Below are 26,747 nucleotides of genomic sequence, written 5' to 3' on the forward strand. Positions count from 1 at the left end.
TGATCTTATCACTAGGAGCTAATTTGCAGGATTGTGTAATTTCCACTGGCCTTTCTAGTCATTAAGCTGGTATGGGCTGCCTATAGCTTTACATCAATGTTTTTATTTGGAAAAGAAGCAGCAGCAGCTGTCTGAACCTCTTATTATTTCCCCAGCTAGAAGCCTTACTAGATCATCTAAGATTATGTGTGCTTTAACAGCAACTGACTCTGCGATCTGTTAGGCTTTTCCTCTCAATTTCTCTCACATAAGCAGTAGTTTCTTAGGGAGCCATGAGTTTCCTCACCAAGTTTCTTCATATCAATTAAGATACTAACACTGATCTTTCACATGGTGCCAGAGAACTGCTCCTTTGTTTGCCTGCCCATAGGAGGGTTGGGGGAGAGTATTAATTAGAGCAAATGGTGGAAAGTTACAGCATTGTCTTTCTTGGAAGGTCTGAGGCAAGATGAGATAGCATAAGCTACAAAGCCTCATGAGTTGCAGTGGAACTAGGTGGTCAAATGGATAAAGGTAAGTGAGGTTTCAGTTTCCAAAAAAATGATAGTGTCTGTCAGTCTCATGTGGGAGTATGGAATAGGAAATGGAGTAACAGGTGAGATGAGAAAAAAGCCTGGAATGCCACAATTTATTTGACTGTGAAAATGAAGGAGTTGAGCTAGATGACTTCTAAGGCCTCATGTCACTCTGACATCCCAGGACTCATTGTTGGAGACAGATCATGAGAAACCACTAAATTTCAATTTTATTCCAAAGGTAATGAGTAAAAAGCTGGATGTGGAACCACATGTCTATAATTCTAGGGACCTGGGAGTCTGAAGCAGGATTGCAAGTTAGTAATTTAGTGAGATCATCAGCAATGTAGGAAGAATCTGTCTCAAAATGAAAAATAAAAAGGACTGGGGAATGTAGTTCAGTGGTAAAGTGCCCCTGGGTTCAATCTCCAGTATTAAAAAAAAAAGATAATAAGGAGACTTCAAAATTTTTTTAACGGCATAGACACAAGATCTGATATATTCCTTTCCCTTTTTTTTTGGTACTGGGAATTGAACCCAGAGGTGCTTTACCACTAAGTCATATCCTCAGCCCATTTTATTTTTTATTTTGAGATGGCCTTGCTAAGTTGCTGAGGCTGGCTTTGAATTTGCAATCCTCCTGCCTCAGTCTCCCTGAGCTGCTGAAATTATAGGGGTATATCACCTTAGGAATGCCACCTTTGTGAAGATAAAGTAATTATATGTATGTGTATATATATATATAAAAGGTAATTATCATTCTGTGTGCCTATGTGCAAATATTGTTCTAAGTGATTTATACTTATCAATTCCTTTAGTACTCCAAATAAACCTATGAGATAGTTTAGTTTTACTCCATTTTATAATGAGAAGATGGAACAAAGAGGAAAGGCCAATTCTATAAATGGCTAACAAGGGCCAGACAGACCCAGGATTCAGTGTCAGTCTGACTCCAAAATTTATGCTCTTCTAATCCAGAAGAGCAATGGTGGCATTGGGAAGAGAAAAATGAAGACAGGAAAATAAGTGAGAGAACACTACTTTAATTCTTCTTTCTGGACTTGTAATGGAGTTGTGTAAATCCATAAACCCATTATACATTTAAAAAAATAAATAATTTTTGCAGTACTGGGATTAGAATGAGGTAACATTCTACCTCTCAGCTACATCCCCAGCTCTTTTTATTTATTTAATTATTTTTATTTTTTATGGTACTGGAGACTAAACCTATGGCCTCATGCATGCTAGGCAAGCACTCTATCACTGAGTTACATTCTCAGCCCTCTTTTTATTTTATTTTGAGACAGGATCTTGCTAAATTGCCAAGGCTGGCCTTGAATTTGTGATCCTTCTGTCTCAGCCTCCTGAGCTGCTGGGATTACGGTTGTGTGCCATCACTCCCAGCCTTTTCTTCTACTTTTTTTTTTGTGTGTGTGTGTGTGCTGAGTTTGAACCCAGGGATACTTTACCACTGAGCTATATACCCAGCCCTTTCTATTTTTTATTCTGAGACAGGGTCTATGTAAGTTTTCAAGGCTGGCCTTGAACTTGTGATCCTTCTGCCTCAGCCTCCTGAATTGCTGGGATTACAAGTATATGCCACCATGCCCACTGTAACTGTGTTTTTAAATATTGCGTTTCTGTGTTAGATTTTGTTTGTTTGTTATTGGGTTTTTTTGTTTGAGTGACTTCCAGGGGTATTCTACCATTGAGCTGTATTCACTTGGCATGCATAAGGCCCTGGGTTTGATCCCCAGCACTGCCCCCCAAAAAACAAAAAACAAAACCCAACAACATTATTATTACTCCCCCACCCCCAACATTATTTTGAGGCAGGGTCTTGGAACTTGTGATCCTTTTGCCTCAGCCTCATGAGTTTCTGGGATTACAGGTATGTAGAACCATGCCTGGCTTTGCAGAAGATCTATCTTGAGAAAATGTTTCAAAACCATTTATCTTGAAATATCCCTCCTTTTTATATAACCTACACTTGCATTTTATATACAAAACTTCCTGAGACCACATAGAAGAATCTCATTAAATATCATTCAAATCTTCTAACTCTATGTCCAAGCTGTTCATAAATTACAATTTTAGGTCACTCTAGTGTTTCCAAATGACAATGATTCTCTACAACTTGTAGAGAAGCTGGCCTCAAAAGCAGAGTGTGCTTATGTATCCACTCTGCCTAGGCTTCTGCCTTCTTCAGGTTTGCTCTGGGACACTGAGTAAGAGAAGGTTACTCTGAGGATGCAGGGTCATCTCAGCGATGTCAGTGGCTCACTATGGTAGTCATCCTTATCAAGCATGATACCAAGACAAGAGAAGGCAGCTTTTCCAGAGTTACAACTGTCATAAGTATGAGGGTATTGGAAATGCTTTCAGAGATCATGTCATTGATGAGGCAAACCCAAAGCCTCAAAGGAAATAGGTGCTCTCCATCTTTTTTCTTTTTCCTTTTCTCTTCCTTCCCAAGGTAAACTCTTTCTTGGGTTGGACTGGTGGACTGGCCCTCTAAGCCTTCCAGGGTACAAAGAGCCTTATCTCAATTGGGTACAAGAAGAAACTTACCCTTCTTCCACAGTGACTGAGTTCATGAGAAGACAATTGGTAATATTCACTCTGTCTCTTATGAGACAGGATGAACCAACAACTGAGCGCTTAATAGATGTCTTCTCTCCAACCTGTGTATCTGGTCCGATGAGGCTGTCAACTCCAACCTGCAAAAGGCAGACAGAAAACATTGTTCATCTGTCCAACCAATTATAAATCATTCCCAGATCACTTGAGTTGGAGTCTAATGTGATCTTTCATAGAGACAGTTCAATAAAAACAACCAACATCAGTGTTTCTCAGGGCTAAAAATTCCTACAACCCCTCTGAGACCAACTCAAACCTACATTGAAGCATGGGCTCTCCCTTGCCAAGAAAAGAAAACAAAACAAAATGGACACATACACACATACTCATGTATTTGTGTGTACAGATGCGCTCTCTTGAAGAGTATGCTCAAGTCAGGATAAGAAGAGAGACAAGAGATTTTAAGTACCTTCCCAGAATTATTATATTATTATTTTTTGGTACTGGAGATTGAGCCTAGGGGCACTTTGCCACTGAGCTACATCTCCAGCCCTTTTTACTTTTTATTTTGATACAGGATCTCACTCTTTCTCGGGGCCTAAAACTTGTGATTTTCCTGCTTTAGCCTCCCAAGTTGCTGGGATTACATGCTGAGCCACCAGGCTGGCCCAGGAAGTCTTTTTTCTTTTTAATCTCTGAGTCAAATCTCCAGCCCATCTCCATTTAAATATTTTTTTAAATTGTTTTTTAGTTGTAAATGGACACGATACCTTTTATTTATTCATTTTTTTTATGTGGTGCTCAGGATCGAACCTAGTGCATCACAAGTACAAGGCAAGCACTCTTAGCCACAACCCAGCCCTGTTTTTTTTTTTTTTTTTTTTAGACAGGGTCTTGCTAATTTGCTGAGGTTGGCTTTGAACTCCTGCCTCAGCCTCCTGAGCGGCTGGGATTATAGGTGTGCACCACTGCACCCAGGCCAGGAAGATTTCTTTTCTTTTTTTTGTTGGGAGTGGGTACTGGGGATTGAACTCAAGGGCACTCAACCACTGAGCCACATCTCCAGCCTATTTTGTATTTTATTTAGAGACAGGGTCTCATTGAGTTGCTCAGTGCCTTGCTTTTGCTGAGGCTGGCTTTGAACTTGAGATCCTCCTGCCTCAGCCAATGGGATTATAGGCATGTGCCACTGCAACCAGCTCCAGGAAGACTTCTTGAGTAAGATTTTATTGCTAGAACTTAGATAGTATTTCCCTCGGACTAAAGAGGTTCAGGGTTCAAGAGTCTCAATCTAGATTCTTTTTTTAAAAAAATATTTATTTATTTATTTTAGTTGGACACAATATCTTTATTTTATTTATTTATTTTTATGCGGTGCTGAGGATAGAACCCAGGGCCTCACACGTGCTAGGTGAGCGCTCTGCTGCTGAGCCACAACCCCAGCCCTCAATCTGTATTCTTAAGGACAAGTCTCAATGCTCCCAGAAAGTGTCCCACACCTGCCCTGCTCATGCTAGCACTTACCAAGTGTTTGTTGACAATCTGGGCTGATGAATGGACTGGTGATTCTTCTGGACAAAGAACAGACAGCAATTTGGGCACCTTGAGGAAAGAGATTTGGTCACTAAAGACCAGAAACACACCTAAATATACCTTAGGTAGAACCCATGCTTAATCAGAGATGAGGAAAATTCTCAGTCAAGCTTCCTGTTTAGGTTAGGAAGAATAGGAGGCTGCTGCATTTCATTTTCTTTTTTTTAGAGAGAGGGGGGGGGGTTGAATTTTAATATTTATTTTTTAGTTTTCGGCAGACACAACATCTTTGTTTGTATGTGGTGCTGAGGATCGAACCCGGGGCGCGTGCATGCCAGGCGAGCGTGCTACTGCTTGAGCCACATCCCCAGCCCCACTGCTGCATTTCTCTAGGACTATGATTATTTATGTAGCAACTTCTAGATGGCCTTATTCTCACTTTCTTAGCTGAAGTGCTCTTCCCTGACTTATCCTTCAGCTGCGAGGAGATGAGTCAAGCCTCTGAGATGCCAACAATGTACTTCTTGGGAAAAGAGGTCTGATGGGGGCAAGGAACACCATGAGTCCTGATTGTAGTTATCCTAGGTCCTGTTACTGGGGCCATGCATGTGCTCAGCCTCTTTGGGACAAGACTCCTTACTAGTACTGTTTACAGGCAATTCTCTCTAACATTCTTTCCTCGAGGCTTTGCTATCTGGCAGCTTTAAACTCTGTCCTTTACTTTCTTAAGGAAGCCTCCTCTTTGTGTCTATGTAATGATTACACAGTGTTTATCTGCTTATTTATCAAATAAATACTATACATATTCCCATGCAACATAATAGGCAGAAGCTGTTGAACCCAAAGGCCAGAAGTTAGCCTCCCTGGAAATATTAGCCTTGGAGCTACAAAGGCCTTCCCTCTGTGGACCAGGCCCTCCAGCTCCCCTTTTACTGTATTTAGGCACACCAATCTTCTTCCCTGACATGTCAGGTCTTGTTCAGCCTTGGGAATGAAAGGAATTTTGAACAAGTTACTATATATCTAATGAAGAAATAAGACAAAAGGTTCAGTTTCTAGGGCAGGAGTTCCATTATTCCTTTAATTTATTTATATCTATTTATTTATTTTATAGTGTTGGGGATTGAACCCAGGGCCTAACACATGCTAGCAAGTTCTCTATCACTGAGTCAAACCCCCAAACCTAGCTATTTTTCTGAGACAGGGTCTCACTAAATTGCCTAAGCTGACCTAGAACTTGTAATCCTACCTCAGAATCTGGAGTAGCTGGGATTATTGGCATATGCCACCACACCCAGCTTCCATGATTCTTCTTCTGTTTTTGGGGTACTGGTGATTGGACCCAGGGACGCGTAACCACCGAATCACATAACCAGCTCTTTTTTGTATTTTACTTAGAGACAGAGTCTCACTGAGTTGCTTAGCACCTTGTTTTTTTTTTTTTTTTTGCTAAGGATGGCTTTGAACTCATGGTCCTGATGCCTCAGACTCTGGAGATGACGGGCATGTGCCACCGCACTTGGCCCCATGATTCTTCTTTTAAACTATCTTCTCACCTGTCTGTTTGCTTCCATGTAGAGTCCCAGTGTGCTTACTCGAGAGCAGAGCCCCTCTTTCATGATGTGGACATAGCAGCGCACCTGTGATCTGGCCAAGTCATCCCACCGATCTTTTCGACAAGCATTCCAGCAGGCATCATAGGGAGCCAAGGTCAGTGTATTGGCTTCTTTTATAAAACTGTAAATATCTTCAGAATGCCCAATCCAAGCAAATAAAAGAGAGAGAGAGAGAGAGATGACCAAGGGGATATAGAATCAGTCAAATTTTGAAAGAGGGTACAGTTAACATGAACCCTTTGGAAATCCCATTACAATCAGAAATACTAAATCAAATTTAAGGAGGCAATATATTTCTCTGAGTGTTTGAAATATTGTTTGATATAAAAAGGCTTAATAGGATAAGCCCAGTGTGATGGTACATGCCTATAATATTAGCAGCTTGGGAGGCTGAGGCAGAAGGATCACAAGTTCAAAGCCAGCCTCAGCAACTTGGAGAGGTCCTAAGTAACTCAGCAAGACCCTGTCTCTAAATAAAATATATATAAAAAAATGACTGGGGTTGTGGTTAAGTGCCCCTAGGTTCACAAAAGAAGGAAAAAAAGCTTAATAGAGGTCCCATAAACAAGTTTGAACAATAATCAAATACTCTAGGGAAAATAAAATAGATGATTCTTGTAAATCAAGAAGGAACACAAGCAAATACTCAAGTACTCAGGCTTTGTGATGCTAGTCTCTATTACTATATCAGCTGTGCTAAGAAAGAAGGAACATATAACTTGGAGCCAGAGTAACTGGGTTCCAGTTTTTCAACTCTCACAATAACCCTTTGAGATCCTTTATTTTATGGTAAGAAAACCAAGAAGGCTAAGTAACCTGCTTCAGGTCACAGAATCAGTTAAGAGGCAGAGGCAGATTTCAAACCTAGGTCTCTTTGATGCCAAGTACTATGATCTTAATCATTATGCTATACTGTTTATTCATTTGATAAATATTTTTTGGTCCCTAGTTGGACTGTAACTGTACACTTCTTCACCTTCCTTCACTAGACAAAAGAGGCTGAGTATAATCAGGAGTAGGTTTATGCAGACCCTGAAGAACCAGAGAACTGAGATATGGCAAAGAGAGTTTAAAGACATAATGGTCTAGTGAAGAACCATATAGATCTATGAACCACACAATGGGTCTGGAAGCTTGACCTGCCTGTCCCTAAAGAACACTGTGACAGAACTTGCTAAGCAAACTTACCCAGAGCTCAGAGAGTGGGGTCAACTAGCCTAACTTGCCCTGTAGACTAAACAAAAGTCTGCCACCTTAAGACTAGCTTTTGGGTTGGGACTCTCTCCAAAGAACTCTTACCTCTTCTCTTATTACCCCAACCCAAGCACTGACCTAAGGACTTCAGCTCCTTTTTCTTTAGATCCTCCTCTTTTTCTTCTTGCCCTTGTTGTGAGGAAGCTGAGGAAAACTGTTTTCTTACTAAATATGGAATCAGTTCACTCCGGATAGAAGTGATTGACCTAGGAAGAAAGAGTGACCAAATATGAGAAAACAGACTGGATTCTATTGGGATCAAAAACTCTGTGTATCTGGGGAAAAGCCAAATCTTAACATACCACCTTGGGACTGAAAGAGATCAAACATGGAATGGATTTGGCAGTTCTGGAGGAGCAGAGGCTCTGAGTTCTCTTTATCTGCCTCGTGGAGTGGGAAGGTAATATACTGAATCTAAGAAAACCTTGTCAAGGTAGAAAAATCTTTCATGTAGTCCACATACATGGTATGTGGAGCATGTATTTGAATGTACATGTATGTATAAGCACAAGTATTTAAACATGGTGCTCTGCCTCCTCATTGGCAACAACCCATGAGAAGGCAGAATATTCTGGTCTTTTGAGGAAAGTTATTTTAAAAATATGAAAATAATTTTTCTTCCTTTCCAATCTCTATATCTTTAATTTCTATTTCTTTATTTCATAATTTTAGCATATCAGCTAAGACCTCTAATACATACTGACTAGCAACACCGAGAGCATTTTTTTTTTTTTTGAGATGAGGTCTTGATGTGTTGCCCAGGCTGGTGCTGAAACTCCTTGGCTTAAGCAATCCTGCTGCTTCGGGCCCCTGAATAGCTAGAATTACAGGTATGCACCACTGCACTCAGCTCTTTATTCCTGATTTTAAATGGAATTTTTCCATTATTATTTAGAATGATGATTGTTTTTAGATTATTATTATAGATTTCTTCCTTCCTTTCTTTCTTGGTATTGGGGATTGAACCCAGGTGTTACTGAGTAACACCCCAGTCCTTTTTATTTTTCCTTTTTGAGACAGGGTTCACTAAGTTGCTGAGGCTTACCTCAAACTTGAGATCCTCCTGCCTTAGTCTCCCGAGTCACTGGGATGAGAGGTGTGAGCCACTGGGCCTGGCACTAAGTTTTATTAAAAAAAAAAATTATTTTTTGGTGGGTGCAGTGACACATGCCTATAATCCCAGTAACTCTTCTTCTTTATGCAAATTATCAAAATTTTAAGGCCTGGGTTGTGGCTCAGTGGTGGAGTGCTCGCCTAGTGTGTGTGAGGCACTGGGTTCAATTCTCAGCACCACATAAAAATAAACAAAATAAAGAAGGTATTGTTTAAAAGAAATTTAAAACTTTAGGCTATTCTTTTTTGTTTTTAAAATAAGCTCTGACACATTTTATTAAAGAAAAATTGTGCAGACGGTTCTGGCATACTTCTAACAATATCAGAATCACCTGGATCAATGACTGTGTGCATGCTCTGTACTATTTTCTGCATACTGTACCCAATTCAATATTATCACTGTAGCGATGGACATCAGTTTTGGCTAACATGGCATAGTACTCTATTCAGATTTCTTCAAAGCTGGGCATGTGAATGTACATGTGTATGTATAGGCACATGTATTTAAACATGTATTTAAACAGTTGTTTGCAAGGATGACCAATGTTGCTTTGTCCTGTGTGGTCATTTTCCGAATTTGCTTATACCCCAATACGTACTTTCCACTTTTTATAACAAGCTGGAGCCCAGAGTCAATCAACTCCAGAGACTTTTTCCTCTTATTTGAGGCCACCACCTTATTGCCTTAGGTAAGAAATGGCCCCCAACCAAGAGCAGCTGCCATGATGGCCGGGGAGTAAGAAAAGAACCTTAGGCCATTCTTAAGTTTCTTGCCATTTTTTTTTTCTTTTTTGGTCAGGGTGTGGGATACTGGGGATTGAACTCAGGGGCACTTGACTACTGAGTCACATCCCCAGACCTATTTTGTATTTTATTTAGAGACAGGGTATCACTGAGTTGCTTAGCACCTTGCCATTGCTGAGGCTGGCTTTGAACTCTCATTCCTCCTGCCTCAGCCTCCCAAGCCGCTGGGGTTTATAGGCATGCGCCACCAGGCCTGGCTAGTTTCTTGCCTTTTGTTTTTTTCTTAGCTTCTATGGTACTACTCTGCTGGTTTGATCTAGACACTCTGCAAATTTAAGATCCATTCTAAAGACTAAGTAGTTCCCAAGCAGACTTTATACTTATTTATTTATTTATTTTTAGTTAAAGGTGGACACATCTTTATTTTATTTTTATGTGGTGCTGAGGATCAAATTCAGTGCCTCATGCATGCTAGGCAAGTGCTCTACCTCAGAGCCACAACCCAAGCCCAAGACTTTACATTCTTACCTACTAAAAAGAATGAGTTCCCTTACATTAGAACAGTTGTGCCTATTTAAATACTAAAGGTTATCAAAGAATTTCCACAATGAATTTTTATGTGGTGCCGAGGATCGAACTCAGGGCTTCGCACATGCTAGGCAAGTACTCTACCGCTGAGCCACAGCCCCCGCCCCTCTACTATTTTAAAGTCACCCCAATATAAGCAGTAATCAATCTTGGTCAAGAACTTTGGAGATCTCCACCATTTGGTCTTTTACATCCCAGGAAGCACGCTGCTTCCTGGTGGGTATCAAGACAGGATATTGGGTAGAAGTGATCAGGAATCTATAACAGGGGAAGAAGAGACCTGATCCTTAATACAGTGAATATGCTTTTGATTTATACTTAGCAAAGGAAATGAAAACAGCTGGATGAGAGACTAGCACGTTTTTCAGTTTGCTCTTTCCATTGCACCTTGTTAGAACTTTAAATTTATTTAGCATTTACCAAGCATCTACTATATTCCAGTTGCTATGCTTGGTTTTGATAATATGCTGTTTCTGACTTTAAGGAATTAATAATCCTGTGGGCAGTGGCCTGATATGTGTTTAAGGAGAAAGGTGGAGAGAGATGAAGTTGATCAGGTGGGCAATGGAGCCAGATTTTGGAAGTGTTCTGTGGTGGTCTAGAAAATCTAGACTGAGAAGTCAATAGTAGATTTTAAACAGGAAAGCGACATGATCAATATTCTTTCTTTCTTTCTTTTATTTATTTTTTAGTTTTAGGTGGATATAATATCTTTTATTTTATTTTTTTTAAAGAGAGAGACAGAGAGAGAGAGAGAGATAATTTTTTTTAATATTTATTTTTTAGTTATCGGTGGACACAACATCTTTGTTGGTATGTGGTGCTGAGGATCGAACCCAGGCTGCACGCATGCCAGGCGAGCGTGCTACCACTTGAGCCACATCCCCAGCCCACAATATCTTATTTTATTTTTATGTGGTGCTAAGGATCGAACCCAGTGCCTCACATGTGCTAGGCAAGCACTCTACCACTTAAGTCACAACCCCAGCTCCCCCCTTTTAATATTTATTTTTTAGTTGTAGTTGGACACAATATATTTATTTATTTATTTTTATTTGGTGCTGAGAATCGAAACCAGGGCCTTGTATATGCTAGGTGAGTGCTTCACTGCTGAGCCACAATTCCAGTCCCCAGTTTTATTTCTTAATAAGGTAATTCTGGTAGCAGTGTGTGAGGAAGCCAGGAATAAGGAGACTAAAGATAGAGGAACCAATTATAATATTCTAGGAGATGAGACAAGAAGACCCGAGAGAAGGGTTAAAGTATAGGTAGCCATATAAACCAGACTGCTACTGCACAGTTTCCCGCCATCCTAGCCCCCATTCAAAGAAGCTGATCATGTAGACACAGGACCACACAGATGGAGAGCAGGTAAGCGGGTAAGACAAAAGCAAAGGCTGAGAAGAGTAAGGATAATTTGAGTCCTGGAGCTACACAGTTCATGGTTGTTGTTATTTTTAAAGGATCAAGTCAAACATCTTTGAAAAATGCTGTGTAAGCTGGAAGTTCTTGTATTGAATTTCAATATGATTTTTCTCCTGATCCTCTGATGGAGATTAAAAATTTCCATATGAATACAAAGAATGAAACAACTCTTACTCTTAGCTTTTTTTCTCCCAGATGTTCCAAACCAGTGTGGGTAGCAAATGTTCCTTGGCCCCCTCCACTCGAAAACAAGTCAGTTCCTTTTGAAGAAGTAACAAAGCATGGACAGCTGGAGGATTTCAGGGCCATGATATTTACATTATGAACCAAACAGAACTCTCACTGCAAGAGGCAAGCAAACAAGTCTTGGCAAACAGCCCTATCAGCTCAAGAAGGTCAGTGATTTGAAGAGGGGATATGAAACTGTTTTGCCAGGACTCACCCACTTTTGTTGGAGCTCAGCATTAGGCCAATTCCCATAATGCAGTTGGCTTAACAGCATAGGGGAGGACACAATTACTCTTCCTGCTTCCTAGTCAGAGTGGAGGCAGCTCAAAGCTATGCCAAGAAATTATACAAGGCTAGCGTGAACCACTGTGAACATTTGACCTTGGCCTAAAGGCTGCTAGAAGGATACAGGGCCCTGGTCAATATTCTTTTCTCCCATTCCATTCCTTTTTTTTTTTTTTTTTTTTTTTAAAAAGGTGCTTGGGGTAGAACACAGGGCCGTACACTTGCTAGGCAATCTTCCTTCTCTCTTTTTATGGTCCTGGGGTTTAACCTAGGGGTGCTCTACCATTGAACTACACCTCTCTTTTTGTTTTTATTTTGAGAAAGGTCTCACTAAGTTAGAGTCTGACCTTGATCGTTTTTTGTTATTTTTAAAGGATCAAGTCAATTCTCCTGCCTCATCCTCCTCAAGTCACTGGGATTATACCTGACTTCCTTCTCTCTCTCTCTCTCTCTCTCTCTTTTTAAATTGTTTTTGAGTTGTAGGTGGACACAATATCTTTATTTCATTTTTTATATATTTTTAAAAATTTTTTTAATACTTATTTTTTAGTTTTCAGCGGACACACATCTTTGTTTGTATGTGGTGCTGAGGATCGAACCCAGGCCGCACGCATGTCAGGCGAGCCCGCTACCGCTTGAGCCACATCCCAGCCCCTCTTTATTTCATTTTTATGTGGTGCTGAGGATGGAACCCAGTGCCTCACGTGTGCTAGGTGAGTGCACTACCACTGAGCCACAACCCCAACCCCAGCCCCAGCCCCCCCCTTTTTTAAAATAAAGACTTTTTTTTTTTTAAAGATATACACTGGGGGGGCTGGGGATGTGGCTCAAGCGGTAGCGCACTTGCCTGGCATGCGTGCGACCCGGGTTCGATCCTCAGCACCACATACCAACAAAGATGTTGTGTCCGCCGAGAACTGAAAAATAAATATTAAAAATTCTCTCTCTCTCTCCTCTCTCACTCTCTCTTTAAAAAAAAAATTCTAAAAAAAAAAAAAAAGATATACACTGGGGATAGGCTGGGGATGTAGCTGAAGCGGTAGCGCGCTTGCTTGGCATTCGCAGGGCGCTGGGTTCTATCCTCAACATCACATAAAAAATACACACACACACACACACACACACACACACACACACACACACCTTTATTTATTTATTTTTATGTAGTGCTGAGGATCGAACCCAGTGCCTCACATGTGCAAGGCAAGTGCTCTACCACTGAGCTAACCCCAGCTCCTCCCTTCTTTCTTATAGTTTTCTCAGAAAATACCTTCCTTGTTTCATGAAATTGCTATATAAAGATCTTAGAGAAAAGGTATTCCTTTTAATCCTATTTATAAATATAGAAAACAAATAACCAACAACAGAATAATAATGCCCTTATGTAACAGAATATCATATAGGCAAAACTGAGATTATAAAGAATTTTTGATGACACAGGAAAATGCTCATGAAATAATAATGTAGAAAATTTTAATGTGAGTTCAATTGTGTATTTGTGTGCATGTGTGTGTGTATATATATATATATGTATATAAATAAAATAATGGAAATACATTTAAGTGTTCACAATAGTTACCTTATAGTAGTGATACTTTCCTTTTACATTCTTTTGATTTTTCAAATTTTACAGTTATAGGCCATTACTTAATATTCTTCCCTTACTTTCTGTGGCATCATTCTTTTGATCTGCTCCTATTCTGATAACTCTTCCTTTGTTTCCCCAATATATCTGGACTGTTTTTGGATTTTTCTTTCCTTTTGGGGGGCAGCCTACCTCTAAGCTATACCCCAGCTCTTTTTAAACATTTATTTATTTATTTGGGTACTGGGGATTGAACCCAGGGGCAATCAACCACTGAGCCACATCCCCAGCCCCCCCCCTTTTTTTTGGTATTTTATTTAGAGATAGAGTCTCACTATGCTTTGTTCTTGGGCTTAAAAAACAATAACAACAAAAAACAAACAAACAAAAAAACAACCAAACTCACCTGTTTTTTATACAGGTGAGTTCAATACAGTCTTTGCTTAATTTTGTTTGTTATTGAAGTAAAGGGCCCACCAAGCCATCTCTAGAACACTGAAGGACAGAAAACCATCTAGCAAAGCCACATCAATGCTTGAACTGAACAATGAAGACCCATCTGGGCAAGGTGATACACTCCTTGGGAAACTGAGACAGGAGAATTGTAAGCTCAAGCCCAGCTTTAGTGATTTAGCAGATCCTGTCTCAAAAAGGGCTGGAGATATAGCTCAGTGGTAGAGCATCCCACCAAAAAACAAAATAAAAAACTCCACAAAAAAAAACAAAAAACTTGGGCTGTGGCTGTGGCTCTGTGGCAGAGCATTTGCCTAGCACATGTGAGGCACTGGGTTCAATCCTCAGCACCACATAAAAATAAATTAAAAAAAATAAATAAATAAAGGCATTCTGCCATCTACAAGTACAAAAAATAAACAACAAAAAACAAAGCCCCCCTCACAAAACAACTCCCCGCCCCCGCATAGCAAACACAACCATCCTTGCCCAAACCAAACCACAAAAGCAAAAACAATAACCAAGGCAACTATTACCTATCTCTAATGGTACTATGTGGTCCTTCATCTTTGCTGCTTATTTTTATTGTGCTTTCTTTTGCTTTCTCTATTCCATAACTTCAGCTTGCACGCAGCTTTAATTGTCATCCTGATTCTGACCTTGCTGTATGACTGCTTACCCTGAACTCCTGGCTTCACTTTGTGGGGCCCATCCTTTCTTCTCTGCATCCTTATATAGCTCAGGCTAGGAAATTATGAGAGTTTTCTTATCTTTTCAGGTATGTTACATGTGCATGTGTGCATATCTCTGTAATACAGATATCTAATATCTGTGGTAGACATTGCTATCAATCAATTCATCAATGGTGACTGATTTTGTTAAGGCTCTGGCTGTACGATGGTGAGCAAATTACTTTTGGGGTGGGAATACTGGGAGTTAGCATACTCACCATGCAAAGTAAGCAGTTTACCACTAAGTTACACCCCAGCAGAAGCAAATGAATGATTTTTAAGTCTCATCTTCTTCCTCTATAATATAAAGATAATACCTAAGGAGAGAATTTAATTTAATTTTTTTTTTTTTTGTGGTGTTAGGGATTGAATTCAGGGCCTTGTGCATGCTAGGCAAGCACTGTGTTTAGCAGCCCTAGCCCTATTTCGTATTTTATTTAGAGACAGGATCTCACTGAGTTGCTTAGCCTCATTTTTTTTTTTTTTTTTTTTTTGCTGAGGCTGGCTTTGAACTTTCGATCTTCTTGTCTCATTCTCCTGAGCCGCTTGGGATTACAGGTGAGCGCCACCTCACCCGGCTCAAGAACTATTTTAAGGACTGAATGAGCACTCAGTCTAGTAGTACCTGGTACATTGTTGGTGCTATTCCTCTCCCTGCTCTGAAGACCAATTCTAAGACTGTAAGTATTTCACAGAAGGATCAGATTCTAACACTAAAAGAGATTGATCGTAATTTTATATTATTCTGGACAAGAAGGAAGTACTCGATTCTTCCTTTTAAGACTAATCTTAAGGGTACAAGACCTAAATAATATGATTAATAAGAAAGATCTCATATTTTCTCAATTCTATAGATTAAAGAATATACTTTCTTTACAACTGCCTATAAAATATTAACAAAACAACCACGTACTAGACTGAAAAGATAATTTCAATAAATTTAGAGAACTTGAAATACTATAGCAAATATTTTGATAATATGATAACATTGGAAATAAATAACAATAACAACAAAATTTAAGAAATAAATTCATTCTTTCCCAGAAAGAACTTATTATCTTAATACTTGAATCAAAGAGGAAATGTAAACTGAAATTGCATAATATCTAAAAATAATGCTTTGTATCAGAATTTATAAGACCTATCTAAAGTGGTACTCAGAATGAGATTTATATTTAATATTTTATCAGTAAAAATAAAATTCACTACAGGAAAGTAGAGTAAAGTTCGGAGGATAATTGATAAAACAAAGATTAATCTTCTCTAGGTCTTTTAAATGCACTAGCAAGTTAGGGAAAAGGAGAGAAATACCCCTCCACCCCCAGGAATTCTTTGCTAAACAGAAATCAGGACTGGTATAAATGCTGGTATAAAATGCTTGTCTCCTGTGGCATTAGCTTAGGAAGCTAGCATATTGCTTGATTCCTTTCATTGAAACAGTGTCAGTCTAGGACCCTGACTCAGGTCTCTATTTTGGTGCAATACCTCCTAAAGCAAGCAAAAAAACTGGGCCAATATTTGGGTTTCTAGATCTCCTAAGAGTCCCGCTTCCTTAAGCTTACTCCAGCTGACATTGAAAATGAGTGAGGAACCTTTAGCTCACTACTGAGCATCACCATCACAATATTCAATCTAAGCTCTCCTCTGGCTCTGGATATACATTTTGAATTACAACGTTCAAGAGAGTTTTTTGGTACATTCATCTTCATATATCATTCAGAATTGGATTAAAAACTTCAAAGGGTTAGGAGTGTAGCTCAGAGGTAGAGTGTGCCTAGAATGTACAAGACTCTTGGTTAGATCCCCAGCACCACAAAAAACAAAAACTTGTGTTTTTTTTTTTTTTTTTTTGGATACTAGGGTGGAATCCAGGGGCACTTTACCATTAAGCTATATCCCCTGTCCTTTTTGAGAAAGAACCCTGCTAAACTGTCTTGCTAAGTTGCTGAGGCTGGTCTCAAACTTGCAATCCCCCTTCCCCAGTCTCCTGAGTCTCTTGGGTTCCAAGTATGCGCTACCATGCCCAAAAAAAAAAAAAAAAAAAAAAAAAAAAATTAAAACATGTAGAGTTCAGTCACTAAGCTTCTGGTCTAAGATGGTACAGATTTTCTAATCCACACAGGTCTTCCTATAGCTTTTCTGCTTCGTCAAATGCAGATAGCCATGTTTCTTTTTTCACAGGTGTACTAAATTACATCTGTTGTTTGCACTGCATCTCTTTCCTTCCACTCACCAAGCTTTTGGTGTTTTTAGATACAGGCAGTGCATCAAAACTGGCCTCATCTTGCCTGCTGTAGCTTATTTTTAGCTCACTAATCTTGCTAAGTTGCTGAGGCTGGTCTCAAACTTGCAATCCTTCTGCCTCAGTCTCCTGAGTTGCTTGGATTCCAAGTGTGCGCTACCACGCCCAGTCAAACAAACAAACAAACAAACAAAATTAAAATGTGTAGAGTTCAGTCACTAAACTTTCGGTCTAAGATGGTACAGATTTTCTTATCCACACAGGTCTTCCTATAGTTTTTCTGCTTAGTCAAATGCAGATAGCCATGTCTCTTTTTTCATAATTTGATAATACTTTCATAATACTGAATGCCTTGCCAATCCAGGTAGGTATCCATTTCATTCTCAAAGAATTTGGATGGGGCTGGGCATGATGGCACATACCTGTAATCCCACTAACTTGGGAGTCTGAGGCAGGAGGATTGCAAGTTCAAGACCAGCCTCAACAGCTTAGGAGGCTTTGAGCAACTTAGCAAGACCCTGCCTCAAAATAAAAAGGTTGGGGATGTAGCTCAATGATAAAGTGCCTCTGGGCTCAACCCCCAGTAACCCCTAAACAACAACAACAACAACAACAAAAACAAACCAGAATTAGGATGGGAGATGTTAACATGTAACAAGTAACAAAAGAGAAACATTATTTAACAGAAAATTTGAAGCCTTTATACAAGGAACATGGAGTAGAATATTTTAATTTTCATAGGTTAAATATAGCAAAGGATCGTTGAAGCACAACTTTCTTGAAGTTGTATTGCCTAGGTTTACTCTCTCTTTTCTTTTCTTTTTTTTTTTTAAAGAGAGAGAGAGAGAGAGAAATTTTTAATATTTATTTTTTAGTTTTCGGCGGACACAACATCTTTGTTGGTATGTGGTGCTGAGGATCGAACCCGGGCCGCACGCATGCCAGGCGAGCGCGCTACCGCTTGAGCCACATCCCCAGCCCTCTCTTTTCCATTACTAAAGGAATCATCACTTTCTGACAAGATTATCATATAATGACTCCTACTTACCTTGAAGCAATCTCTTTCCCATGCACGATGGTCTGTTTCCCTGCCAGGTTGTATCATTGCTCATTTCATATAAGACTATTGAGTTGACCTTTTAATTCTTATTTATTTTTTTGAGACAGGCTGTCCTCAAACTCTCAGTGTCAAGCAATCCTTTTGCCTCAGCCTTCTGAGAAGCTGTACTACAGGCGTGTGCCACTGCACTTGGCCAAGACAGTCTGTTTAAAAGTTTGTTACTCCGTGCTCAGCCTTCAAGGCTTTCTACACATTGCTACCTACCACCGAGCTATTTAAATCTCATCTTCCACAATTTCTCAAAGATTTCCATTATTCTAGCCAGGAATAAAGAATCTCTTTCAAGTACCACCCACAATACCTTTATAGTTTTTCTAATACGTTGAAATTTACCAATTTTAAATATATGTCCTTTGATTCTAAAAACCCTGAGAGATAAAGATAGATAGGGAGAAGAAAGGGATAAATGTCTCTAACAGATCTTAAAAGAAAAGAGATAAGTGTCTCCAACAGATCTTGAGATGGGGAGGTAGTTAGAGTTAAGGCTCTGTATCAATCTTCATTATACCAGGCTTGGAGAAAGTCCCATTCAACAGAGATTTTGGACAGGAATGACAGTTACAACATCAACTTCAGGTCTATCTTTAGGGCACACATAACTGCATTATATTTGCCAGGTGTGGGAATAGTACTGGTAGTAGCTAAATGAGCTAAAAATAAGCTACAGCAGGCAAGATGAGGCCAGTTTTGGTGCAAAACTGCCTGCATCTCCGAACACCAAAAGCCACAATCCTATTTGACAATACTAAGAAAGTATTGTATTGTTAGTATTTTTTTTAGAAGTGATAATATTGAGGTGTTTATAAGAATTCTTATATTTTAAAGATATACTGAAATATTTAAAGATTAAATTATGAGCTGTAGCATATAAAAACAAGATTAGCCATGTGCTGATGATTGTTGAAACTGTGGGATGGATACATGAAAGTTCATTATATTACTTTCTCTATTTATGTATTTGTGTAAAATTTTCCATAGTAAATAATTTTAAAAAGATCATAGTCTCTATAACTTCTGCATCCCCTTCCAGCACATAAAGGTCAGGGCCTATTTCATTTTCATTTGGGAGTTTAAAAAAATCCTTCAATAGCCAACAGTCAGTTTCACTTTTTTACTACAAACTGATAACTAGGAAACAGATTTTGGATCACTCTTTAAATCTTGGAAGAAAGTTTCCCTGCTATTTGAAAAGCAAACTCTTCAAAATCCACCACAGAGTTTAGGATGTAAGTTCAATGAGAGCAGGGCCATGTTTGCTTATTCACCATTGATCCCATGATTCATCTAGCACAATGCCTCCCTCATAAGAAGTGCTTAACAAGTACATATTGATGGAATGAAAAAGAACAAATCATAGGGGATCAGGGCATCAGTGTCCTGGGAATGTGAAACAAAAAGAACAATCTTATTATTAGCTCCATCCTATAGGAGCTCAGCAGGTGTTGGGGTGAAGGCCAGGATGCTGCAAGAAAGCTCATGCAGGGCACAGAGGAACATTTCTCCTTTCCTTAATATTCCTGTATGTATCCAAGTCCATTGGTTCAGGGCAGAGCTAGTGTTTATACCCAGGTTCTTAAGGTTCCCTGCCTAAGCTGCTCTGAGGGAACTTCCTGTGTAGGGCTTGCTTTCTGGTCTACCAGTGCTACTGGAGGCAGAAACTTATCCAGCAGTCATGAATGGAAACTAGTTACTCTTCTTCCTCTTTTTTTTAAATATTTATATTTTAGTTCCAGGTAGACACAATATATTTTACATTTATGTGGTGCTGAGGATCAAACCCAGTGCCTCAGGCATGCTATGTGAGCACTCTACCACTGAGCCATAATCCTAGCCCCTAGTTGCTCTTCTTAATATACAGTTATTAAGGGGTGGGGATGTGGCTCAAGTGGTAGCGCGCTCACCTGGCATGCGTGTGGCCCGGGTTCGATCCTCAGCACCACATACCAACAAAGATGTTGTGTCCGCCGAGAACTAAAAAATAAATATTAAAAAATTTTCTCTCTCTCTCTCCTCTCTTTTAAAAAAAAAAAATATATATATATATATATATATACAGTTATTAAATATTTTTCTATCTATTTCTCTGAGGACTCCAGCTGCATTTATTTTTTAATCAAAAATCTTTCAAGCAGGTGTTATGGCACATGCCTATAATCTGAGTGACTAGGGAAGCTGAGGCAAGATTGCAAGTTTGAGATCAACCTCAGCAATTTAGTGATACCCAGTCTCAAAATAAAAAATAAAAAGGGGCTAGGGATATGGCTTAGTGTTTGAATGCCCCTGAAGGTTTAATCTCTAGTATAAAGAAACAAACAAAAAACAACTTTGAGATCAGCCAGGTGCAATGGCACACACCTGTAATCCTAGCTACTCAGGAGGCTGAGGCAGAAGGATTGCAAGTTCGGGCTACTTAGTGAGACCCTATCTCAAAAAATAAAAAGACCTGGGTATGTAGCTCAGTGGTAGAGCATCCCTGGGTTCAATCTCCAGATCCACCAATCCTTGAAATCCAACTTCAAAAGAAGGTTTCTGCAGGGCATGGTGGCACATACCTATAATCCCAGCTATTTGGGAAGCTGACAGAAAGATTGCAAATTAGAGGCCAGCCTGGGTAATTCAGCGAGACATGCTCTCTCTCTCAAAAAAAAAAAAAAAAAAAAAAGGTGGAATGGGGCTGATGATGTAGTTAAGTGGTAGAGCACACCTGTGTTGAATTAAAAGGAATTTTTTCTCTTTGGAAACCCAAGTACTGTGATGTACCAGATAGAGTCTGTGGGAAGTATTTAAGGCCCATAAATGTATTTTCAAAGCAAAATAGGAAAAAAATACCAAAATTTGTTCGTCTACATTCATGACAGTTCACCCAGAAGGAATTTATTCTCTAAAATTGGTGTGAAAATTGCTGTATTTTTTTTTCTTCTTCTTTCAGAGTATATCTCTAGCCCTTTGCTAAGAGGGCTTATCTAGAGGATAATTGCCTAGGGGAAGGAAATGTTCTTGGAGACAAACAGCAAAAGAACTGGGAAGCTTACGCTGGTAGGAAAAGGGAAGAACAGCCTGAGACTGTACAAAAAGAGCCATCGTGGGTAATTCTAAGTTTTTGTTTTCTGGTTTTGTTTTTGTTTTGCTGTGCTGGGGATTGAACCCAGGGGTGCTCTATCACTGAGGTACATCCTCAGCACAAAATATTTTACATTTTGAGATAGGGTCTCACTGAGTTGTCTAGGCTGGCTTCGAACTTGGGACACTCCTGACTCAGTCTCCTGAGTAGCTGGGATTATAGGTATGTGCCACTGTGCCTCATAGGGTAAATTCTGAAAAATTATTTTGCTGTTTTTTTTTCTAACATGGGGCTTCAAAATATAAGCAGGAGACCCTTGGTATGGGCAAAAATAAATATACCAAAAACACTATTTCATTTCCAAAACAAAGGTGAGACTCAACGATGTAATTTATATAAACCAATGTTTAACTTTAAGAAGGTTTAAGTTGAGGTGGGGATAGTTTAGTGATGTAGCCCTTGCCTAGCATGTACAAAGCCCTGGGTGTGATCCCAAATACAAGGAAGGAGGGAAGGTAGGAATAAAGGAAGGAAGGGAGGGAGAGAAAGAAAAGAAAGGAAGAAAAGAAAACAAGAAGTGGGGGAGGAAGAAAGAAAGATTATCTCCCTCCCTTTTACCTGTTTTCCATTAGGAAATCCACAACATATTTTTTCAAGCAGTATAGATGGGCATCCACAAGGCCGGTATGGAAGTGTATTCTAGGGTACCTGAAAAAAGAATAGGAAAGAAGATGCTTATAATCAGGTAACAGGGATTCCATTCTATCATCACATAGTAGGCATCTGGAAGTGTTTAAGGCTTAGAGCCATGCTGTCTACACTCCACCCTGGGGAGACCAGGATGGTGGACACCACCTTTGATCCTACCATATAAAATCATAATAGTTCTCTATAGAAACACTCCCTCATACTCTTGGAGGCTTTTAGGCTTCAAAAGCAATTTGGCAAGTCTTCAAATCACTGACAATCCACTTTCTATTATGTCATATACTCCTACTCATAATTCTTTTAACTAACATTTTCCTGCCTCTACACCAATTATCCCACTTTCTGAAGGCTACACTTTAGCTATATTTTCTTTTACCTCCAAGATCAGGCATGTATTATTCCATATTCATAGATGAAGCAGAATTCTATGAAAACTCCTAACTTCTTACTCTCACTCATCCAGCAGAACTCATCTAAGATACATTTCCTCAAGGAAACCTTCACTTAGAATCTGAGTTAGTGCTCCCTCAGTACTCGGTGCCTACCTCTACCAGGTAACTTACCATACAATAATGGAATAGCATATTTACTTCTCTCTCTCACTAGACTGAAATGCATTAGAGAGCAGAGATTCATCTTCATAGTCTTAGCATTCAGCATGATTCCTGATAGAATGTCTAATTAACAATTGTTGAATAAATAAAGAAATGAAAGCATTGTATCATATCAAGGCATCTGGCTAGTTGCTATTTTAGTTTGCCATCTCTGATTTCAGCTTTTAAAAAATGCCAGGTTTGCAATCTCCCAGGTTATCTTAGTATTTAATGAAAACAAATAGCTGGGGAGAAGTGGGAAAGAGTAGAGTGAAAAAAACGGAGAGTCCAGTTATAGCTGTCTGGTTGTAATCTTTCTTCTGTGTTCCTATCCTTTGACTGGCTTATAGTTTTAAGGAAAATTATTCTCAAAAGATCTAGAAACCCTGAAGTACTTACATAAATTAAGGTGTACCACCAAGGGCTTTTACTCCTTTGGGAAAAGGGGGCAAAAATATTTCCAAAAGGGAAATAGAGGAGCCAGAGACTTTGGAATCCCACACACAACACAACACAACTCACAAGCCAATCAATGTACACAATGAGGGTGAAGGAAAGTAAGAAAATCCAACTTTCTGAAAACCCCATTTGCTAAAATTGATTTTGGCAAATGTGAGTGTAGTTGCACTCTTTTGTTCATCTCCTATTTTACAAATTCTTTTAATCATATATTATTATTTAATTCTCACAAATAACTTCTGATATAGATATATTACTCTCATTTTTATTGTTGAGGTCAACTTGAACAGCCAGGGTAAGAATAACTTTAAAAAGTTTGAACAATCACAGTCTTAACTATTATCAATTATAAATGGCACTAATATTCATATAGGGATTGAAGGCTTAACCACTGAGCCACATCCCCAGCTTTTTTTTTTTTTTAATTTTTATTTTCAGACAGGGTCTCACTAAGTTGCTAAGGGCCTTGCTGAGTTGCTGTGAGGCTGGCTTTGAAAACTTGATCCTCCTGCTTCAGCTTCCTGAGTCACTGGGACTATAGGCATGTGTCACTTGCACCTGGCTTTACTGGCATTCTTAAAGAAATAAAGATTTAACTGGATATAAATTTGGGATATGGTGAAGGAATGGAGATGGGTAATTTGGCAATTTTTCTTTTTTTTTTAATTTAATTTTTTCATATTAAATATATAGTGATTTGGGGGCTGGGGATGTGGCTCAAGCGGTAGCCTGCTTGCCTGGCATGCGTGCGGCCCCAGTTCGATCCTCAGCACCACATAAAAACAAGGATGTTGTTTCCGCTGAAAACTAAATAAAATATTAAAATTCTCTCTCTCTCTAAAAAATAAATAAATAAATAAATATATAGTGATTTGGAACTGGGACACTAATGACATTTAAATTGCTAAAAAAGGAAGTTTCTTTATTTCATTTATTGTCTTTGAATAATATTAGAAATAAAGATTTATTTTTATTTTTCTTATTTATTTTTGTGGTACTGGGGATTGAACTCAGATTCTCATGCAAGCTACATCCCCAGCACCCCCCCACACCAAAAATAAAAAAAACCTTACAAGATACACCAGTAAAATCTGGGTAACTGGATTACTCTCAGGATGATGTTTTGGGTATGTATATAATAAGGAATGAAACCAACAAATGGAAATAAGACAGTTAGAAGTAGTTATAATTTTTTATAAAACAAAAACAAAACAATTTTCCAACCATAGGAAAAGTCCCTTGCAATAAAAAACAGTTTATGAAAAATCTGTGGGAATCCTTTCAATGATAAAATGAAAACAAAAGCACAAAGAAATGGTATAAAAAGTTTAAACTTCAAAGTCAATAAGATCATTGAAAAACCCCCACAGACAATTTCTCCTCTTCCTTTAACAAAAATAAAATAAGGGCTGGGGATGTGGCTCAAGCGGTAGCGCGCTCGCTTGGCATGCGTGCGGCCCGGGTTCGATCCTCAGCACCACATACCAACAAAGATGTTGTGTCCGCCGAGAACTAAAAAAAATAAATATTAAAAAAATTCTCTCTCTCTCTCTCTCTCCTCTCTCACTCTCTCTTTAAAATAAAATAAAATAAAAAATATATGTAAAAATAATAAAAATTTTAAATATTTTAAAAAATATCTATAAGAAAATAAAAAGGAGTTGCTGAAGAAAAGATCTTAGAAAAGCAGAGCAGGACAATGGGCAAAGATACTGGTCTAGGATGCCCAGGATAATTTAAGCCATCAGGAACATAAGTAATACCTCTGTTAATATTATTTATTTACTTTTGTACTGGGGATTGAACCTAGGGCACTAACCACTGAGCCACATCTTCATCACTTTTTATTTTTTGAGATAGGTCTTGCTAAGTTGCTTAGTGCTTCACTAAAATGCTAAGGCTGGCCTCTAACTTGCAATCCTCCTGCCTCAGCTTCCTGAGCCACTGGGATTATAGGCGTGTATCACTGCATCCAGCTCCTGAGTTATTTTTACAGACATGTTTTTAAAAGAATAAGTTGCATATTTTAGAATTTGTATTTGTAAAGTTTAAATTTTTGAGGGAAATAAAACATGTTTTATAGAACAAAACCAATACGTCAAATAATTAAAATAACAATTAAAAATTAATTTCTAACCTGGCACAGTGGCACACACCTGTCATCCCAGCTACTCAGGAGGCTGAGGCAGGAGGACCACAAGTCTGAAGTCAGCTGGGGCAACTTAGCGAGACCTTGTCTCCAAATAAAATTTTTAAAAAAAGGGGCTGGGATATAGAGCACCTTGGGTTCAATCCTCAGTACCATACAGACACACATAAATATTTTTTAATTAATTAATTAATTTTAATTAGGTATATATGACAATAGAATGCATTCTTATTCATTGTACAGTTTCTCATTTCTCTTGTTGTGCATGATATAGCGTCGCACCATATGTGCAGGCATATATGTACCTAGGGTAATTACATGTCCATCTCATTCCACCATTTTTCCTGCCCCCATACCCCTCTACACCTCTCCCTCCACTTTGCTCAATCAAACTTCCTCCATCCCACCCTCCCCACCATTATGGATCAGCATCCACTTATAAGAGAAAATATTTGGCCTTTGTTTTTTTGAGATTGGCTTACTTCGCTTAGCATGATTATTCTCCAACTCCATCCATTTAACTGCAAATGCCACAATTTTATTCTCTTTTAATGCTGAGTAATATTCCATTGTGTATATATATATGTACCACTGTTTCTTTATCCATTCATCTACTGAAGGGCATTTAAGTTGGTTCCACAGTTTAGCTATTGTGAATTGAGTACTATGAACATCCATGTGGCTGCATTACTATAGTATGCTGATTTTAAGTCCTTTGGGTACAGACCAAGGAGTGGGATAGCTAGGTCAAATGGTGGTTCCATTCCAAGTTTTCCAAAGAATCTCCATACTGCCTTCTAGATTGGTTACACCAATTTGCAGTCCCACCAGCAATGTATGATTGTGCCTCTTCCCCCATATACTCACCAACACTTATCACAAATATTTTTTAAAAATATTATTTTAGTTTTGATAGGCCTTTATTTTATTTATTTATATGTGGTGCTGAGAATTGAACCCAGTGCCTCATACATGCCAGGCAAGTGCACTACCAGTGAGCCCCAGTCCCACAAATATTTTTATTAAATATTTATTTTTTAGTTGTAGTTGATCACAACATCTTTGTTTTATTTATTTATGTTTATGTGGTGGTGAGGATCGAACCCAGGGCCTTGCACATGTGAGGTGAGCTCTCTACTGCTGAGCCACAACCCCAGCCCCCCCACAAATATTTTTTAACAGTGATACTACTTTAGAATAATACCACTGTTTGCGAAATAAATATTGGGAAACATCAAACAATAAGCATTTACAATTTCACACAAAGATCGATGGCATTTACCTATTTAATTTTGTAGTATTAAGGATCAAACCTAGAACCTTGTGGAGCATGCCTGTAATCCTAGTGACTTGGGAGGCTGAGGTAGGAGGATTGCAAGTTGGAGGCCAGTTTCAGCAATCTGGTGAGGCCCTAAGCAACTTAGTGAGACCCTGTCTCAAAATAACAATTAAAAAGGGCAGGATGTGGCTCAGTGGTAAAGTACACCTGGGTTTAATCCTCAGTACCAAAAAAAAAAAAAAAAAAACTTCATGAAAGTTCTTAGCCTATTGCATAATGGAATATCTATACCTGCCCTCAGTGTCACACAGAGCCCTGCCTTTGGCAGTCTCATAACCACCTGTACATGAGCACTCATGTCTGCATACAGCATTTCCAGTGTATATTGAAGATTTCATTCTGAGCTCAGCTGGGGCCATACTTCTCAGTTGATGTGGTACTTTCCTTTCCTGTGAGGCAATCAGCTCCACAATCTCTTTTCCCTCC

At 38.9% G+C, this 26,747-nt stretch overlaps 1 protein-coding gene and 1 pseudogene across 3 annotated transcripts in view; both read right to left on the minus strand.

Moving 5' to 3' along the window:
- Eif2b3 (eukaryotic translation initiation factor 2B subunit gamma) overlaps positions 1-26,747 on the minus strand; it is a 109,792-nt gene that overhangs the window by 14,351 nt on the left and 68,694 nt on the right. For 2 of the 3 annotated variants that reach the window (XM_077791276.1, XM_077791275.1), the window contains exons 6-10: positions 21,692-21,781; positions 7,577-7,704; positions 6,185-6,375; positions 4,620-4,697; positions 3,087-3,235 (exon numbers count right to left, since the gene is read on the minus strand). In XM_077791276.1, the coding sequence (XP_077647402.1) occupies positions 3,087-3,235; positions 4,620-4,697; positions 6,185-6,375; positions 7,577-7,704; positions 21,692-21,781 (636 nt within the window). Of the gene's footprint in view, positions 1-3,082; positions 3,236-4,619; positions 4,698-6,184; positions 6,376-7,576; positions 7,705-21,691; positions 21,782-26,747 lie in introns of those variants that run through there. The other variant, XM_077791277.1, reaches the window with a different exon arrangement.
- Positions 8,864-21,093, minus strand: LOC113189084 (large ribosomal subunit protein eL30 pseudogene; annotated as a pseudogene).

This window comes from Urocitellus parryii, chromosome 11 (assembly GCF_045843805.1).
Source record: "Urocitellus parryii isolate mUroPar1 chromosome 11, mUroPar1.hap1, whole genome shotgun sequence".
Classification (NCBI taxonomy): domain Eukaryota; kingdom Metazoa; phylum Chordata; class Mammalia; order Rodentia; family Sciuridae; genus Urocitellus; species Urocitellus parryii.